The sequence below is a fragment of the Syngnathoides biaculeatus genome, chromosome 10 (genome assembly GCF_019802595.1).
Source record: "Syngnathoides biaculeatus isolate LvHL_M chromosome 10, ASM1980259v1, whole genome shotgun sequence".
In the NCBI taxonomy this organism is placed as follows: domain Eukaryota; kingdom Metazoa; phylum Chordata; class Actinopteri; order Syngnathiformes; family Syngnathidae; genus Syngnathoides; species Syngnathoides biaculeatus.
This window is the reverse complement of record NC_084649.1, coordinates 20305080-20324991: the sequence shown is the minus strand read 5'-3', so window position 1 is coordinate 20324991 and position 19912 is coordinate 20305080. Positions and strand designations below refer to the sequence as shown.

At 43.5% G+C, this 19912-nt stretch overlaps 1 protein-coding gene across 2 annotated transcripts; it reads right to left on the bottom strand.

Annotated features, from left to right (window-relative positions):
- Nucleotides 1-548: 548 nt before the first annotated feature.
- Nucleotides 549-19225, bottom strand: rims4 (regulating synaptic membrane exocytosis 4). Of its 2 annotated transcripts, XM_061831764.1 has the most exons (7): nt 17958-19222; nt 13874-14469; nt 11206-11350; nt 6732-6844; nt 5355-5456; nt 3880-4019; nt 549-3483 (listed from the first exon to the last, which is right to left on the bottom strand). In XM_061831764.1, exons 2-7 carry the CDS (start codon nt 13968-13970, stop codon nt 3265-3267), a joined length of 816 nt encoding a protein of 271 aa, XP_061687748.1. In that variant the 5' UTR covers nt 13971-14469; nt 17958-19222; the 3' UTR covers nt 549-3264. The 2 variants fall into 2 exon arrangements, with proteins under 2 accessions (XP_061687748.1, XP_061687749.1); XM_061831765.1 differs by lacking the exon at nt 13874-14469 and having other exon boundaries at nt 17958-19225.
- Nucleotides 19226-19912: the final 687 nt, after the last annotated feature.

Genomic DNA, 19912 nt, shown 5'->3' with positions numbered 1-19912 from the left:
TTTAAGAACAAATATTTCATAAAAAAAAAGACGGAGGTAACGATTCCGATCATGAAATGTTTTTGTTACGACTTAAAAACACAACCGCTTTCTTTTGCCGCTACGCTAGCCGCTAACAGCTAAACAGTTTACGTTGGATAACTTTGTCGTCGTAGTAATTGTAATAATAATAATTACAAAGTTTACTAAATTGTCTGTAAACGGTTTTCCCAGGAAATGTTTTGGCACAAAAAACAAACATTCCTTAGTTATCTTTTTTTTAAATGAAATATATTACATATTTGTATAACAACATCTACATCTCTTCTGCTTTTTAAATGTATTGTTTATTTTTTGCATTGTTAAGGAAAAAAAAAAGCAGTGACTCCTTATGCTCAAAGAATGATAATCCAGGCTACGGGCTAGCACGTTAGCATGTTAGCATAGGGCGGACGTCGAATCCCTTGAAAACAAAAACCGAAAACTCTTCAAAAAAACTGCCCTGATGACAGCAGCTTTGGGTTTTTATTGCTTCTCACAAAGTAGCCTTATATATATATATATATATATTTGTGTAAGTACAAATATAATAATAATCATAATAAAAATAATAAATTTCCCTGCAGTGCTGCTACTGGCAAACCTGAGGCCCAAACTCGTTCAGATTAGAGATGTTCAATACCACTTAATAACAGTACGAGTATTCCCTCGAGTACTTCACGATACCCATAAGTATCGATACCCCTAGTAGTCTTAATACATAATATTTCTATTTAACACAATGACACGTAATTTGTGAACAGAAATATTTCTTACTCTCTGATGCACATGATCATTTAGCGATGTGCCAAACCGCCGCAGTGTAGCGCCAACTACTGGGGAGGAGGATTTACTTCATATATTTTTCTTTTTTTTTTTTTTTTTTTTTAAACTTAAGTATCAGTGGCCGGGATCGGCAGCCTTCACAAGTACCAGGTAGCTTGAAATAAGACTGGTATCGGCCCAATACTGACACCTGGCATAACATTGACCCATCCCTAGTTCAGGTATAACATTAAAAAACATACTTTCAATATTTGAGTGAACTGAAGATCTGTCCGGAAATATTCAAAAATTAATCATAATAAAATCTTTAAAACCTCATCCTTGGAGGGATTACAAACTTTTACTAGTTTGAATCACATAAAGAGGATGACAAATAAAGTGTCGCTAACAAATATGCTACATTATGTTTTGTCCTTTAGTTTAGCCTCGCCGTGCTAACTGCGCATTAGACTGCATGCAGATGCTAGCGGCTAACGCTACAAGCTAGCATTCCCATGTCCCCCGGCTAAAACCTTTGGCGCACAATCGTAAATATTTACACCACGTGAAGAATCTTAAAGTGCCCGAAATGAAATCCTCTCATCACGCTAACGTGAAGCTAACGACTAACTGACGAAATGTTCCGAGCCGCGTGGGCGGCCTTACGTGACGCTACGTTGCGATGAAATGAAGAAAGACACTTGCTGGTCAAAGTTGGCACGTTAGCGACGGTAGCAGTTAGCCAAATAAAAAAAAAAAATAAGTCGATGAAGTGTACAAATACGCTACAAGACTTTCTGACAAGCTTTCTAGTCAAACAAACAAAAACAAACCACACGACTGGACAGAATATTCGAGAGCACATTTTACGCCGTCGATGTCACGAGTACACTTAACGTTAGCTCCAAATGAACATTTTAACTTTTGTAAATGCGGATTTTACATTGTAAATCGTCATATTGTTTTTTTTTTTTATTTTTCTCTTTGGCAAATATGTCTTACTTTCGTCAAGTTGGTGTTTTTTTTTTTATTTTGTACATTCATTTTTTGGGGGGTAGGTTTGCTTATATTTTCATACCTTAGCGAATATATTTTTTTATACACTCGGGTTTTGTAAATTAATTTAAAAAAAATCTTAATTTCTTCCCTTTGTTTTTACTTTTGGAAATTTGATTATATAGTTCAATCTTTTATTTTAATTTTTCTTTTATTTGCCATTTATTTTGGTACTTTTTTAAAATGAGTTTTGACTTTGTCTTAATTTGGTGAATTTTCATTTTTACTTGTGTAAATTCATTTTTGACTTCTGTAAGTTTACTAGCTACTGTATACAGTCAAATGTATGTGTACTTTTGTCCACTTTTTAATTTTATCAAGTTGTTTTTAGTCTACTTTTTGACATTTTTGTTCCGTCAGTAACTTTTCTTAAATTATTCCTATTTTTAAAAATCATCTTGGGAATTTTTTTTTTTACCCAATGTTTTTCATTTTTTTGCTTAATAAGTGGATTTTTCTTGGTATAGTAGATTAGTTTATGTAAATTATTATTTTTCTTCTTTGGCAATTAATTTTTTTTGCATTTGTACATTCCTTTTGACTTTTGTAAGTTTCTTATGTATGTATGTATGTATGTATGTATGTATATATATAGATAGATACACATACTTACACACGCACACACATTGATATATTCCCATTTTCGGAGGAGTAAAAGTGAAAAAAAATTCCCATGTTAAACCACAAATTCCTCTCTAAAATAGGTTTTAAAATTACATTATATGGTAATAAAAATAATTCTAGTACGGATATGGTCCAATTGTAATTTTTTAAAATTTCCGAAGCATTTAGATATCATTTTATAAATTTTTAATTTTGAAAAAAGGTAGAAATTAGATTTGTTAGTTTTGTAAATGTGTTTCATGACCTTTGTGAAAGAGCTTTTTGTATTTGTGCATTTTAATTTAGTCATTGTCTTTAGTTTTATAAATTAGTCTTTTACCTTTGTCTATGTGCCGTCTTTTGTCATTTTTAATGTTGGTTTCGTCCATTTTTTTTCACTTTTTCCTCCTAAAAGATGAATTTGTTATTGTATCATAACGACTTTCTTCTCGAAAACAAACAACTTTAGAATTTCTATTTTGGATTGAGGGGTAAAGATGGTAGTTACATATAACTGGTGTGAGGATATTGAGGGAGATGGGGTGGGGGGGTGGGGCTGGGGGGGTTGCTGGAAGAATTCCTCCCCTGGACCAAAAATATTTGAGAACCGTTGCGCAATGAGACAAAGACGTCGACGATATTGTGGAAGAAGACGACGACGTGGGAGCGAGTTTGACGGATGCTGAACCTGCAGCGTGGAGTTGGTCCAAACGGGGTGGCGAGAAGAGGGAGGGCGGGGGGACGTCCTCCTCAGACTGGTCCCGAAAGAGAGGACGCCAACCTCGAGCGAGTCCAAAGTGCGCCGCCCCGAAGGCGTGGGCCTCAGGTGCGCTCGCAGCAGGGCCCCACGGCGCTCTCCAGGGACATCTGCGACGGGTGGCGCACGAGGGGCGCGCCGGTGGGCTCCACCGTGGACGAGGTAGGGAAGAGCTTGTACCAGCCGATCACCGCGCTGCTCAGGTCCAGCTCCTCCAAGAGGATGCGGGCCACGCCCATGAAGCGCTTGCGCTCCATGCGCCCGTAGTTGCCCCAAACGATCAGCTGGAGACGCCGGCGCATCCACCACAAAGACACGAAAATAAGTCAGCCTCTCGATTCCAAGGGCTGCCGAAATGTCGGCGATTTGTTGTTGTTCCATTTAGGGGCGATCGTTTCCATGATGTTTTTTTTTTTTTTTTTTGTTTAATTTCCTGAAGCCGGAACAGGAAATTTTGTCACGGTGTTTGATTGTCATGAGAGGACCCGCAAAAAGTCTCAGTAGACCACTACGGGGGCCCTTTCGCTTTCTTGGGGTTCTTTCAAGACAAACTTTTGTCCCGATCGCTATTAAATTTGAGGAACTCACGTTGGATCCGACAGATGATGCCAAAGTGTGCAAAATGTAAAACGAAAACAAACATATTGGAGATGTGGGAAGTGAGTCCGTGTGTGCCGTACCTGCAGCACCTTCCCCTGAGGGCTCTCGGAGAAGACCAGGACTTGGTTGTAAAGAGGGTCCAGAGACTTCCTGGCTGACTTGGTTTTCTTTTTGGCCACGCAGGTCCCGTTCTCCAGCAGGTAGACTTTGATGTAGGCCGCTGCGCACGAACGCGACGCCAAAAGGAAACCCATTTCCAACGTCGGCCGCCGGCAAGTCCCAACCGCAAGAAAACATCGGTAGAAAGGACGTTCATGTCAATTAACAACAACGAGACCTTTTGTCATTTTGGGGGCTTCGTTTCCTTTTTTGCCTCATTCAAATTGGATGCTATGTTTTTCTGTATATTTTATGTATTCATTTTTTATTTTTAAACATTATTTCTTTTGACCATTTTAATGGATTGATTTATGTAATATTGTTTGCTTGATTTATATTTACTTCATATAATATTTAGGCTATTTGGTTTCAAATGTCAATAGTTTATTTTTTGTTTAATAAAATAACCCCCCAAAAATCAGGGATTTTTTTAAGTAAAGTTTGCAATTTTTTATTAAGCTGTTAATACATATTTGTATTTTTTTATTATACTTATTACATTTCTTTTTTCACTGCATTTTTTGTGTTTTTGTATTCTGTTTTAATGTAGTCGTATTGAGTTTTTAATAATGTCAACATATAGGTCTTTTTTATTTCTAAACATTATTATTCTAATCATTTGACCATTTTAATGGACTGATTTACGTAATAATTTTTGTTTGATTGATATTTATTTCATCCAATATTTTGGCTATTTTGTTTCAAATGTCAAGTTTATTTCTCTGTTCACACCCAAAAATCAAGATTTTTTTTTACATCCAGTTTGCAATTTTTTATTAAGCTGTTAATACAGATGTGTAGTTTTTATTATACTTATTAGATTTCTTTTTTTTTCATTGTATTTTTTTGTGTTTTTGTAGACTGTTTTAATGTGGTCATATTGAGTTTTTAATCATGTCAACATATAGGTCTTTTTTATTTCTAAACATTATTATTCTAATCATTTGACCATTTTAATGGACTGATTTACGTAATAATTTTTGTTTGATTGATATTTATTTCATCTAATATTTTGGCTATTTTGTTTCAAATGTCAATAGTTTATTTTTCTGTTCACAACCAAAAATCAAGAATTTTTTTTACATCCAGTTTGCAATTTTTTTATTAAGCTGTTAATACATATTTGTACTTTTTATTATACTTATTACATTTCTTTTTTTCATTGTATTTTTTTTTGTGTTTTTGTAGACTGTTTTTATGTAGTCGTATTGAGTTTTTAATCATGTCAACATATAGGTCTGTCTCTCGCTGCAAGTTTCGCTTCCGGTCGTTTCCACACAAATGCGTAAAAGCGGCTTTGCTTCCTGCTTTTGGTTTTGTAACCTCTTTTCTTTTTTTGGCGTGGCGTTTATCCTTTGCGGCGCCGTTCTGTTTCCGGCGACGTGAGGGGAATTACCGGGGGGCCCCTTGGATCCGGCTCTCACGGTGAGTCCTCTGGCCTGGACCACCTCCACCTCCAGACCTCCGTTCCTCTCCATCAGGCCGATCTCCACGTCACCTGGACGCAATCGTTTGCAATCAGTCAGGCGCGTAGTGACAAGAGAGTTTTGACCTTTAAAGTCCCTGTCAAGTGAAAATAAATATGTACCGTATTTTCCGCACTATAAGGCGCACCCTCAATGAACGGCCTATTTCAAAACTTTTTTCATATATAAGGCGCACCGCATTGTAAGTCGCATAGAACAGACGCTAAAGTAGAGGCTGGGGTTACGTTATGCACCCGTTAGATGGCGCTGCACTACAGGCTCAATAGTGATCCATATATAAGGCGCACCCGAATATAAGGGGCACCGTCGGCTTTTGAGAAAATTAACCCATTCATGGGCAGGGTGGCAATTTTTTTGCTTTATTGAGATAAAAGTCTCCTAACGGGCCACAATCATGGAAATAACACTTCTTTTACATTTATGGTTAAGTTATATGATAACTTAAGATATCAGAATAAAACACTTAAATATTTTGATAGACTGAAGGATATAATGCGTGAAAATCATGATGTCCCGAAAATGGGACACTGCCCACGAATGGGCTAAAAGCTTTTGGGCCCGCCTTATAGTGCGGAAATTACGGTATGTACATTTGACGCTCCGTTGAATATCCTCTCCTGATTTCAATAATCCACCTTGAGAAAATTGACCTTTAACCTGTAGACAAAAATGTTCGGGTGGGAAAAGCTTGATAGTGGGTGAACGTATAACGCCTAAAGAATAATAAAGATCAGAAGGCGCAGTACAAGTCCGTCTGTCTTCACACGAGTACCTAAACTGCTACCAAAGTACAGCGTATACGCACTTTCTACTTGACACTTTTCATATAATATATATGTACGTTCGCTGTGTTTGTCTTTCTGTGACCTCCGTAGCGAACATGAACGCTCGGCGACAAGTTGTCGAACGCCACATGTTGATGGGGGATGTTTCAGAATGGCCGGAAGTTTACAAAATATACGCGCATGCACGTTAATCACAAGGAGACTTTTGAGGACCGGGAGCGCTCAGACCGTCACACCGGTCTTGTGGACCCCGAGCCCCCGCGACGGAGGATCGGGAGCCCCATACGCGACGTCCTCGCATCGGATGACTGACGCTACGTAGCATAGTCGTGACTGACGCCCTTTGGCGCTCGTTGCGGGAGTGAAAAACGGATTTAGGGTTCGGGTCAGCGGATTAGGACGACGGGAGGGGGTCCACAACAGCGCTGTGGAGTTTCTCTGAGTTCATCAGGAAACGCAAATAAACGCGTTAACGTGCTAAATGCTAACGGTCAAGCTCACCCATGGACGTCATGGCCAGCGTCTGCCGGCCGACAAATTGGGCCGGTCCCATCCCGTCCAGGAAGTCGCTGAACTGAGCGTCGGAGGCCAGGCACATGCCGCTGTAGTTCAGGCTACAAATAAATAAATAAGAAAAATGTACAAAGTCACATCAGTTTGAACATTTCGCCACGCAGCGTCGGCGAACGTTTTCGAGATATTTACGAGAGGATTCTGGCCGAGGAAGAGGAAGACGCAGCAATTGGACCGCCGTTTTAATTAAGCGCAAAGCATTTTGGCAGTCGTTAGTGAATAATTTACAGTATTGCTGCTGCAAAAAAAAAAAAAAAAAAAAATCCCAAACTGACCTTAAGATGTTAATGCTAAGAACTGTTTTTCTGTCTTTCCAGGCAAAACCTCGTGAGACTTTTTAACGGGTCCATTCACGACAAAATTCCACGCTGTGAAGTGAAACTAGCTTTTTGTCCAAAAACTGGAACATCCCCACTTCGACTTCCTGTGTCTTTCCAGACGTGCCTTCTTAGGACTTTCATTGTGGATCTACTCCCCCCCCCCCACATTGATGAGTAAACCCGGCTTAAAAAACAAAAAAAAAATTAATATAAAATCGGGCGGCACGGTGACTCAGCTGGTAAAACATTGGCCTCACAGTTCTGAGGTCCCGGGTTCAATCCCGGACCCACCTGTGTGTTTGCATGTTCTACCCGTTGTGCCTGCGTGAGTTTCCTCCGGGCACTCCGGCTTCCTCCCACATCCCAAAAATATGCAATTGGACACATTAAATTGCCCCTCGGTGTGATTGTGAGTGCGGCTGTTTGTCTCTATGTGCTCTGCGATTGGCTGGCGACCAGTTCAGGGTGTACCCCGCCTCCTGCCCGTTGACAGCTGGGATAGGCTTCAGCACTCCCCGTGACGCTGATGAGGATAAGCGGCAAAGAAGATGGGTGGATGGATATCAAAATCATTCCTGCAAGAAACGATTAAAAAATAAATACTGAATAGTGGCTTCAGATAAAAGGGGGGCAGATTTCTCGTGTCTTTCGGGGAACTTGAGACTTTTTCCTGGGTGGACTCGTTGGGGACACGTCGACAAAATGTCACGTAGGCAAGCGAAAGTGCGGTCGGGGTACGACAAAGTCATCGAAGTTGATCGCCCAAATTTGTTGTCAAACTGGCTTCGGGGGGGGTTGAATCGCTCAAAGATGATTCGACGCTCATTTTAATAATTCACATTTGTCAAGTGCGCGTGTTGAGCAGCAAGCAGTCGACTGCGATGAGCTCAAATGATATTATGTTTATAAAGTATTCATGTGTGGCAGATTACCGTAATAATGCAAATAAATCCATCAACACTGAGTGAGTGAGTGTTACATCTATAGATCACAACACAGCTGCGGGGGATTTAGCTGAAGAAAGAAAAATTATGACATCATCGCATATATCCAAGGTTGTACTTGATCCATTTGATCTTTTTTTTTTTTTTTTTTTAATTTGGAGTTTTATGACATCTGCCTGGCTTGTGAAGAACACCGGCAACGTCAAAACAGGACAAACCTGTTAGCACCGGAGTTGGATCATCACACGGTGCTACATGGTGCTAGCTAACCCCCCGTCCCCCAAACATGCGAAATCTGTACAAGTTGGTGTTTTAAGGACCCCTTGAAAAAGGGACGAAGCTTTTGGGCGCGGCATTTTAAGACCTTTTTTGTGCGTCGACTCGTGACAACCAAATTTGTGAGAAGAATTTTGTCTTGTGATGACCCTTCAAAAATGACTAATAGCATAAATTAAGTTAGTTAGCAAAAGGACAAGTTTTTTTTTTCCTGACGGTAGAAAAACAAATCTGTACCCAACAAGTCATATGAAATTTCGTATGAAGAATCTAATACACCTAATATAGTAGTCTATTCATTTTTTTTAAAATCACCTTTTGTAAAATGGAAGGGATTTTTTAGTAAAAAAAAAAAAAATTCACAAACCTGAAGCAGCCATCTTGGAAATCAGAAAAAACAAACAAGGAAACGAGGGGCATTCTGGGTACTTTTTCTTGACATCATCAACGGGATTCCCGGGAATTCCTTGAATGGAAGTAGATTAGTGCCACCAGGATTTGAATTTGAAATCGCATTTTCAATAGTTGGATTTCAGTGTAACGTTTCAATGTTAACAACTCAACCGAACAGCCAGCCAATCCAGTTACGCTTTGTTAGTATGTGACGTCATGTGACTAAGAAAGCGTAACTGCGGTTGGCTGGGTGTTCGCTTCTGACCTGAGGTAACCCTGCCTGGTGGCAAAGACGGTGAATTTCACACAGCGAATTGTTGCATCTGTTGAAAATGTGATCACGTTACATTTCAAATTAAAATCTTGTTTTCTGTGGCATTTCAAATTCAAATCACAGTGGCACATATTTTCTTCCATGGAGAGACTTCCTGTGTCTTTAGGGGGCGCGGCTCCCTGAGACTTTTTGTGTGGGTCTGCTCATGATGTCCACCATAATTCATATTGCTCAATAAAACTGGCTTTGGGGAGACTGAATTTTCCTTCTAAATTTTGAAGCCGCCAACTAAAGCATAAAAGGTGGCTTTGAACCAGAATGTCCCACTTCCTGTGTCTTTGGGGGTCCGACTTCTTGACACTGTTGTGCTGCTCCACCCGTAACAACAACGTGCACCCCCGCTATTTGCTAACTCAGCTACTAGCAGAAATCTGTCGACAATTGACGTTGGCCATCACTTTTGTGTTTCGCTGCACTTTTGGAGCCAAAAGCACTTTGGCTGCCAAATCATAAATAGAATTGTTAAACATCGTGTGTGTGTGTGCGCGTGTGATGCAATAATCCTCTGCTGATTTTGCCCCCCCAGTGAGATTTTAAAGCCCCCCCCCCCCCTTATGTAACAGAAGGATTTCATAGCCAGGTTGGCAGCAACCCACGTGCGTGTATGTGTGTGTAGTACGATGATCGTGTATTTGCTGATGATGTCATAAGCCTCTCTCTCTAGAGACTGGGAGGTTGCTGCAACTGACGACGACAGACTCGGAAAGGTGCGCCCCCCCCCAAAAAAAAGTGGGGGCTCGCTATTCGAGCCGTACCACAGACGGGACGCCGCCAACGCAGCTGCTTTGTGATAAAAATGCAGCAAAATTGTTGAACGGAAGCCAAAGCAGAAGAAACGATTCATCGGCGAGATCGTTTCACACGGAATGCTGACTGACATCCATCCATCCATCCATTCATTTTGTTTTGCCGCTTATCCTCACGAGGGTCGCGGGAGTGCTGGGGCCTATCCCAGCTATCATCGGGCAGGAGGCGGGGTACACCCTGAACTGGTTGCCAGCCAATCGCAGGGCACATTGAGACAAAAAGCCGCAGTCACATTCACACCTTGGGGCAATTTAGAGTGTCCAATTAATGTTGCATGTTTTTGGGGATGTGGGGGGAAACCGGAGCACCCGCGACAAAAACGAGTTTGACACCCCTGCTCTAACCACCTCCCCACCGTGCTGCCCGCTAGGTGACACCGGATTGAAAATTTCACAACACACAACCGCGAACAGTACGGTGGATCAGCTGGAAAGCGTTGACCTCACAGTTCTGGGGTCCCGCGTTCAATCCCGGACCCGCCTGTGTGGGGTTTGCATGTTCTCCCTGTGCCTGCGTGGCTTTTTTCCAGGTGGGCACTCCGGTTTCCTCCCACATCCCAAAAACATGCAACATTAATTGGACACTCTAAATTGCCCCAAGGTGTGATTGTGAGTGCGGCTGTTTGTCTCTATGTGCCTGCGATTGGCCGCCGACCAGTTCAGGGTGTACCCCCCTCCTACCCGATGACATCTGGGATAGGCTCCAGCACTCCCCGTTACCCTCGTGAGGATAGGCAATGAAGAAAATGGATGAATGGACAACTGCGAACATCAGTTGGAGCGTCTAGCTTCCTTTTTTTTAAAAAATTAAGACAAATATGTGGGAGGAGTAATGGCAGACGTGGAATTTATTTGCACGGGAATATCACACAAATGGGTGTTAAATTTCATGGCCCGGCGCCGTCTCGCCACCTGCGCAGCTGCCTTGAAATTGACAAATGTTTTGGTACCGTATCACTAAAACCTGGAATTTCACACAAAACCCTGCGCAATACAGGTGTTAAATTTTATAAGCGTGGTGTTTTGTGGTTTCTATCAGAATGGGAACAGGAGGCAGTCCGTCACCTGTGTGACATCTTTAGCGGAACCCCCGCTGCCTACCAGAAAAAAAGTCCAGCAAAACTGAACCGTTTGCCTGCAACAATTGCTTTCAACACAACAGCAGTTCATTTTCACACCTGTGCTGGTCCCGGTGCCCATCAATGCCAGCCTTGTACGCCACATTTCTCAGCGCAACCGGCGACGAAGTTGACCCAGAAAGGTCCCGCCTCCCGAGAGTGTTCGACGCCGACGGGTCGAAGGCCCCCGGCGACGCCGCACCGTACTCACTTGCCCTCCGAGCCGTAACTGTTCATGCTGTCCTCGATGGACTCGTGGCTGGCCTGGCGCGGCGGCCGACTCGGCATCTCCACGGCGAGGCCGGTCTCCGTGCTCCTCTGGATGGCGCCTTTCAGCTTGCGGCCCTCCGTGTCCACTATGCGCACACGCACCGGATATTAGAGTTTAGTTCTGAAATCGCAGGCCGACCTTGAAAAAAAAAATTTTTTTTACGCCGCCATAAATCAGATGACACAAAACGGGGGGAAAAGGAAAACATGCACAACAGCGATGACGCGACACTTCATCTTGCCGCTACAACACAGACTGCCAAAAAAAAAAAAAATCGATACCGGGACGTCGTCATGGGAGCGAGCGAGCCTCGTGTGCGTGTGTTTCGTCTGGCTCCGGGTGACTTGAAGGCGCGCACGCGACCTCGTTACGCCGAGGCCGGCGTCTCCGTACCGTACGGTTCAGACAAATGCTCATTTTTCTATAGATGAGACAAATGGGCGGCAACGATGCCGCTTCGGGGTCCGGCGTCTGGCGCGGGATGGGGAGGAAGACGGATAAGGGCGGCAGACGGGGGCGGGGGCGACCCAAAACAGTCAGGAGTAAAAAAAAAAAAAAAAAATGGCGTCTCAGGAAAGGAGGTCTGCTCCACTGGGACGTGGAGGAGGAGGAGGAGATGGAGGGGGATGACGAAGCACGTGAGAGGGGGGCGGGCTCTGCCAGGTGCGACATTTTTCAAAGGAGAACGAGCCAAGATGGAGGCTTGCAAAAAACAACACCGGCTATTTCATTCATTGTTGCATGATACATCTTTAGTCAAAACCAGTCAAAACAATCGATAGTACAAGACCCCGAGAGAGGGGGGTCCTGCCGGACGTTCCCAGCAGAACCTCACAACGACTTTGGGCCTGCCGGGTCGGAACGGCGTCGTCCCACACCGTCGGAACCAACTCCACCACCGGGTGGTGATCGGTCAACGGCTTCACCCGAGTGTCCAGGTCATGAGGACGGAAGTCCAACGACACGACCAGAAAGTCAATCATCAAACGGCAATCAGAACCAGAATCAGAATCAGCTTTAATGGCCAAGAAGGTTCCAACATACATTTAATTTCTCTCCGGCAGTCGGAGAGTGTGCTTGTGTCAAGTCCACGTTTGGACACACTTATGCTTGAACGTGGTGTTCGTTGTTGACAATCCGCGGTGAGCACAGAAGTCCAACAACAGAATACCATTCGGGTTCTGATTGGGGAGAGGGGGCGGGGGCTATCGTCACGGATCACGAAGGCAAAGGGAGGCTGTAATGGTCTTCTGAGTGGACTCCCCCAAAAGAGCATTGAAACAGCTGCAGGTCAGGTTCTGACCAGAACAAAGAGGTCAAAGCATATAACTCCAAGTCTAAAGTCCTTAGACTGGCTTCCAGTCCACTTTAGAATTGATTTGAAAGTTCTGCCTCCAGTCTTCTTCTTTTCCTTTCGGCTTGTCAAGTTAGGGGTCGCCACGGCTTGTCATCTTAGATGGACGCATATTTGTCTGGCACAGTTTTACGCCAGATACCGGGGAGAGAAGGTTACAGCACCTGGTATTCCCAGGCGGTCTCCCATCCAAGTACTAACCAGGGCCAAACCCGCTTAGCTTGACGAGATCGGGCGTTCTCAGGGTAGCATGGCCGTAAGCCTGCTTGTAGTCTATAAATCACTAAATGGTTTAGGTCCTGAATACATGAAAGAAATGCTTAAGGGATACCAATCCAGTACAGCTCTGAGATCGATTGTTGCAGCTCAAATACTGGAGCGCAGAGTCCAAAGCTCACACCTGTTCGGTGCCTCTTACCATGGGCAACTCCAGAGTGGAAAAGAGTCCAACCCCTCCCAGGAGGACTGGTACCAGACCAGAAGTCGTATGTGGAGGAAAGCCCGACTTTATCTACGCAGAACTTCTTAACCTCGCATAGGAGCTTCGGCTTGTTCCCTGCCAGAGAGGTGACATTCCACGTGCCAAGAACCAGTTTCTGATCGGATAGCCAAGGTCCCTGCCTTCGGCCACCACCCGGCTCACATAGCCCCCTACCCCCAAGGCCCCTCCCACAGGTGGTGAGCTCACGTGAAGGGGGACCCAGGTTAACCTGTCGGCCCCACCTCTGGGCCCGGCTCCAGAGCAGGGTAACCTACATCCAATTATTGAAATTCGCCATAGGGGTCTTTTCTCTGGGCCTGACCGAGGATCAATTTACACATGGGTGACCCGGCCAGGGGCGCGAAACCCCAGCCCACAAAGATCATTGGGACGCGCAAACCCCTCCACCATGACAAGGTGGTGAGGAACGGTGACCGACTGGTTAGACCACCTGCTTCCAACTGATACTCTAACCAGTTAATCACCGTCTAGCAGGGAGTCTCATGTTGCTGCAATACACCAGAGGGATCTGCGCTCTGATTTTTTTCTTTCTGGATAAATATGAATGAATTTTAACAGTGTCGAAAGTATTGCACGTCTCTGGGGCTATTTGGATTGTATAAAGACAGGTGTGATATCACTTTCAAAAGAACCATTTCTACAAGGAAATTGCACCAGTCACATGTTTATATGTATGTATTAGGGTTTCCCGCGATTAAAGGAATCTGAAAATGATATGACGGGTCCACACGGACAGCGACGCACCCACGTACCTCCGTCGTCCTCGTCGAAGGAGTTCATGCAAGGGAAGTAGATGGCGAGCGCCTCGAAGGACGCCGACAGACTGATGCGGCTCTGCGAGCGCTCCATGTAGACGGCGCCGCCGCCGACCCCCCCGCCCGCCGCCGGGCCCTGGTGGGCCGGCTTGGCCAAGCGCGGCTGCTGGGCATTCTTCACGCGGAGCACGGCGCGCGGCGTCTTGCACGGCGGTCGCGGACTGCCCCCCGCGGCGGCAGACCCTCCAAGCCGACCGGGAAAGGAGAGTCACACGCCGGAAGGACGCTGGCGGCGGCGGCGGCGGCCCGCGGCCACGGCGGCGCTGCCGGGAGGATGCAGAGGAGGAGTGGGAGGAGGAAGGAGCGCTCTCATAGAGGATGCTTTGTTCCTTCAAGGCCCAAAAGTGTGATTTGACGCCAGCTTAGGAGAGCTTCTGGAGATCTGCGGGTGGCGCGCTTCTGCTCATCTTCACGGCGCTCAAACGCGCAACTTTGGGCCGCTGGAGGAAGAGGAGGAGAAGGAGGCGGCGGCGGCGCTCGCCTCCCGGATGCTCGCCGGCAGCCGTCAGCTTGGTGGAGAGGATGAGGAGAGTCTGGCAGGAACGGAGGAGAGCAGATGAGGGAGGACGGCGGGCGGCCAATCAGAGGTGGAGGAAGGGGCGTGGCCGAAGGAGAAGCGCTCGTGTTGCTTCCATCGGGCACAAGAATGATTCCCCCCCCCCAAAAAAAAAAAAATGATCTCATCTTTTGTCAGATACATGGATTAATAGAATAACGTTGCAGTTTTTTGGTTTTAGAAAAAAAAAAAAAAAAAAAAAAAAAAAAAATTTTTTTGGAGGGGGGGGGATAGTCTAGAATAGTCTTAGTTTTTCAAAATAATATATATATTTTTTTTACCATGAGATAAATGCATCCCCCCCAAAAAAGAAAAGAAAAAAGGTGTTTCAGCAAAAAAATAAAAATCTTTTTTACCCTTGGCCAAAAAGTTATATTCTTCTATGCGGGGAAAAAGTCATACTTGCAACAATGATTTTTTTTTTTTTAACAACAAAAATTTTATTTGATTTTTTTTTTAAATACATTTTCCAGTAGAGGAGTTTGGTAGCTCTAAAGAAAACTATTTCCGGGAAAAATCAAATATCATAGATTCCTATGGATCATGTATATTTCAAAAGACAAGAATATCTTTTTTCGGGGAAAATGTCTTTCTGCAGGAAAAATATTTTTTCAATTATTAATTTCTATTGAGTTTTTTTTTATGTTTCCTTGGGAGAAAGGTTGATTTATAGCAGAATAATAGTTCCTCCAGAAATGTGTTTTTTTTCTCCCCAAAAACATTTAAAAAAATAAGAAAAATAATTTATTTTTTTCTTCATTTTTATTTAAAAAACGTGATTTTCTTTGATTAAATTATTTTTTAAACAAAAATTTTACTCCGTTTCATTTTTAACTTTTTTCTTTGAGCGAAAAAATGTTTCTTTTCTGAAAAAAGTAAAAACTTTTAAGCTGAAAAAATTTAAGAATAAAAATGGATTGAAATTTCAAAGAAAAAGTTGTATTTTGTGCATAAAAAATGAAGTCTCACAAATAAAATTTGTATACTTTCAAGAAATAGTTTTTTGAGGACAAAAAATAGTTTTACATTCAGTCAGTCTGATTTTTTTTTTTCCAGATGATTGTACATACTTTTTTGGGGTCGTGGGGTCCAAGAAAAATGGTCATATGTTACAAAAAAAAATTGTAAGAAAGTCTCTTTTACCGTAAAATCGAAATCAATCCTTTCAAGGGAGCCAAAGAACAGGAGGAGCGAGCGCAGTAACCATGGCAACACGTCAGAATCAGCTGACGACGGTCCGGGACGCGACGCAGACGCCTGATTTTTCTATTTCAAGCTTGTGCAGCTTGAGCTCATCGCTCACCGAAATGTCACCGCAGTGCGCACGCGCGCCAGACCATTTATACGCGCGTCCAGTGTTTACATCGCTTTCCCTTCTGGCTCGTGAAAAGAAGAAGAAGAACAAAAAAAAAAAAGTTTTCATGCTTAAAAAAAAAAAAGGTCAGATATTTTTTACGACTTTTGCAGCCACGCTGACGTCGCAGAACGTATCTGGAAAACATCCGCGAGCGCGCACGGCGGATCCAACAGAGTGTCCGAGATGAAGAAACCCAGAAGTTGAGCTCATTTTGGTGTCCGCGTGCAGATAAAAATGTTATGCAACTCAGGCCGTCATGATGGATTAGCAGGTAGTTGTGCCGTGGGTTTGTGTCGCATATGCGTCCGCGCGCGCGCGTGTGTGTGTGTGTGTGTGTGTGTGTGTGTGTGGTGTGTGTGTGTGTGTGTGTTTTGAAACCTAGGCAGCCATCCAGCTAAAAAATAGTAATAAATAATAAAAAAAAAAAACAATAAATGAACTAACCACCAATTCAAACGATCAGAATACCAGTGCGCGCGCACAATCACCCATCTATCCATTTTCTTCACCGCTTATCCTCACGAGGGTCGCGAGGAGTACCGGAGCCTATCCCGTCTGTCACCGGGCAGGAGGCGGGGTAAGACCCTGAACTGGTCACCGTCCAATCGCAGGGCACATGGAGACAAACAGTCACACTAGCAATCACACCTCGGGGCAATTTAGAGTGTCCCATTAATATTAATGTTGCATGTTTTGGGGATGTGGGAGGAGAAAACCCACGCAGGTACGGGAGAACATGCAAACTCAACACAGGCGGGGCCTGGGATCGAACCTGGGACCTCAGAACTGTGAGGCCAACGTTTTACCAGCTCTCACATATATATACATCCATCCATCCATCTTCTTAATCGCTTATCCTCACAAGGGTCGAGGGTGTGCTGGAGCCTATCCCAGCTGTCAACGGGGTACACCCTCAACTGGTCGCCAGCCAATCGCAAGCCACATACAGGCGCACTCACAATCACACCTATGGGCAATTTAGAGTGTCCAATTAATGGTGCATGTTTTGGGGATGTGGGAGGAAACCGGAGTGCCTGGAGAAAACCCACGCAGTCGCGGGGAGAACATGCAAACTCCACACAGGCAGGTCCGGGATTGAACCCCGGACCTCAGAACTGTGAGGCCAACGCTTCACCAGGTGCCCCACCGTGCCTCCCGCACACAAACACACGCACGAAAAAAAATCTGTGCTAACAAGATAGCTTACTAATTATCCTAAATTCGGCTAACTAGCCTCACTAAACTCAAACAAGCTGCAGGTAACCAGTTAATTTGCCCATGAAATGCCCAGAGATTGCTAAAAAAACAAATACATCATCAGATTACTAGCTAACTAGTAGTCAAAAAGTTGAAAAGCTAACAACATAGCCAAATAAAGTGTATGGAATATGTAATTTCTAATGGAAATTATCTTATCTAGACGAAAATATATGTTGAATTGTTCTATAAAATGCAAATACTGTTTGATGTTTTCACTCAAAAATGTAAGCGTTTATGAATTCAAGTCCGCGAATTTTGACCGAGTTTCTCTTACCTGCAAAACCCTCATTTAGTGGGCGGACCGCTGACGTCACAAAATCTGGGATGGACTGTTTTGGAACGACATCAACTCGGAGTCAATTTTATTTTAAGCCTTTACTATCCAAACAAAAGGACAGGATACTGGCTTTCAACTTTCAGAATAAAGTTTTGCGGTTCTGCTCATGACATCTTGGGAAAATTGTGGCCAAAAAAAATTGGGTTTGGACGGGTCTGGGTACTGTACGGTTGTGGCATCAGTTTACCACGTGAAATTATATTTATGGTGAAAGAAGTTATGACCAGCTGTAGCTCTCAAATTTACATTTTAAATAGATTACGTTCATAAAAATCCTTATTTGTGAAAATATACCAAGTTAGACGACGTTATCGGCTCCTACGCGTTTTGGTGCAATGATAAGCATTTTACACGCAAAGTAGTTGTCGCGTACCAAATCACTAAACACACGGCGTTGGCATGATTTTAAAACAAGACCGAAAACTTCGTATATACATTCAGAATATCGAAGCCTTTAATATTTATCAGTTTATGACTAACTAAACCAAACAAGAACTTCACAAAGGCTTACCAGTCGATATTTCCAACATGAGGCATGTCGTCGTCTCTGGGTCTGACTGCTGTGTCAGCTTCTTCGTCGTCAAATTGATAACAGCTAATTTCCCACACTACAAATTAGCTAACAAGTCAATCAGCTAACGGGCAAAGCGATAACTGAAACATGAGCTAACTCGTCGACTGGTTGGCTAGCATACAAAATAGCCAACTAACGAGAAATCTGGTCAACTAGCTATTCGATAAGTAAGCCACGCGGCTAACTTGGCCAACCAACCTGTTAATCAGCTGTCAAGCTAATAAACTCAGAAATTATCAAGCCAAGCAGAAAATTGCTCAAGCAGTTAACACGCTAACCAGTTTACCTGCCACCTGGGTAAGTAGTTTACCAGCTAAAAAAAAAAAAGTGATGTATAAATGAATTAACCAGCTAAGCAGGCAAATAACCACCGAGCTAAACAGGCTATCAGATCAAGGCGACCTACAAACAACCTAGGCATCTACTGTAACTAAATTACAAAATAACCAGTTAACTAGTTAACAGAGAGACAAATACATCGAATGCCAGTCAGTTAAAAGAACATACAAATGCGCTAGCAAGTCGATCAGCTAACAGAACAAGCAGCAAACAAGACAGCCATCGAGCAGCTAACTAGTTCACCAATTGACAGCCTATTCAGACATCCAGCTAACAAATCAGTACAGTCAGCTAATTTCCCACACTACAAATTAGCTAACAAGTCAATCAGCTAACGGACAAAGCGATAACTGAATCATGAGCTAACCCGTCGACTGGATGGCTAGCATACAAAAAAAGCCAACTAATGAGAAATCAACTAGCCAACTAGCTATTCGATAAGTAAGCCACGCGGCTAACTTGGCCAACCAACCTGTTAATCAGCTGTCAAGCTAATAAACTCAGAAATTATCAAGCCAAGCAGAAAATTGCTCAAGCACTTAACACGCTAACCGGTTTACCTGCCACCTGGGTAAGTAGTTTACCAGCTAAAAAAAAAAAAAAAGTGATGTATAAATGAATTAACCAGCTAAGCAGGCAACTAAACACCTAGCTAAGCAGTCTATCAGATCAAGGTGACATAGAAACAACCTAAGCATTTAACTAAATTACAAAATAACCAGTTAACTAGTTAACAATGACACAAATACGTTGAAAGCTGGTAGCTAAAAGAACATCCAAATGCGCTAGCAAGTCGATCAGCCAACAGAAAAAGCAGCAAAGCATCAACTAGCTAACTGGTCAAAAGGGCTAACAAGCTAACGAGCTTGCTAATCAAGCCCACCTGGCTGGGATGCCTGCCAGGTAAAATTAAAAAAATAAATAAAATACAGAAATTGACAAAAGCGGCTAACAAGACATCCAGCTAAATAGCCAATGATCCAAAAAGTCAATAATAAAAAAAAAAAAAAAAAAAAAAATGGGTCACTTCTTTTTTGGAAACGACAGCCTAGTTTTTTTTTTTTTTTGGTGAAAGTGGGCCAAGGCCTCAGACTTAATTTATTCAGAAAATGGAGCGGCGACTCACAATTTTCTCTTCTTCGTCGCTTTCTCCCGCTCTTCCTCTTACTTAGTACTGGTTTGTTATATTTTTGTCTTGGGAACAACAATTATTGAGGACAGATGAGCTTTCCAACCTTGATCGATTATTGATCGGCCTTTGCTCAATCAAGCGTCCCCCCCCTGGACTTGAAAACACATCAACGAGTGACGCGGGGAGTTAACACATATTTTATCCACGCTCGACTGACGCGGGCCATCTGTCCGTCTCCTTCCAGCCTCGGTCGCGGGACTCCCCAGGGATCCGTCCCCCGACGTGATGAAAAGGCAAGCGGTGGCAGTGTTCCCAGCATGCATTGCTGCACGCAGTCAATGGATTTCCTCGGCGAGCTTTTGTCCACTAACTCGTCAAATTACAAACAGACATTGTTACGCGGTCCAGAGAATCTACATAA

Excerpts from the sequence above, each read along its gene's own strand:
- rims4 (XM_061831764.1), bottom strand. The coding sequence starts at position 13,970 with ATGGAGCGCTCGCAGAGCCGCATCAGTCTGTCGGCGTCCTTCGAGGCG. Across the intron at positions 6,845-11,205 it reads AGTTACGGCTCGGAGGGCAA|CCTGAACTACAGCGGCATGT; the intron begins GTGAGTACGGTG and ends ATTTATTTGTAG. Across the intron at positions 4,020-5,354 it reads CGGATCCAAGGGGCCCCCCG|CGGCCTACATCAAAGTCTAC; the intron begins GTAATTCCCCTC and ends GTTCGTGCGCAG.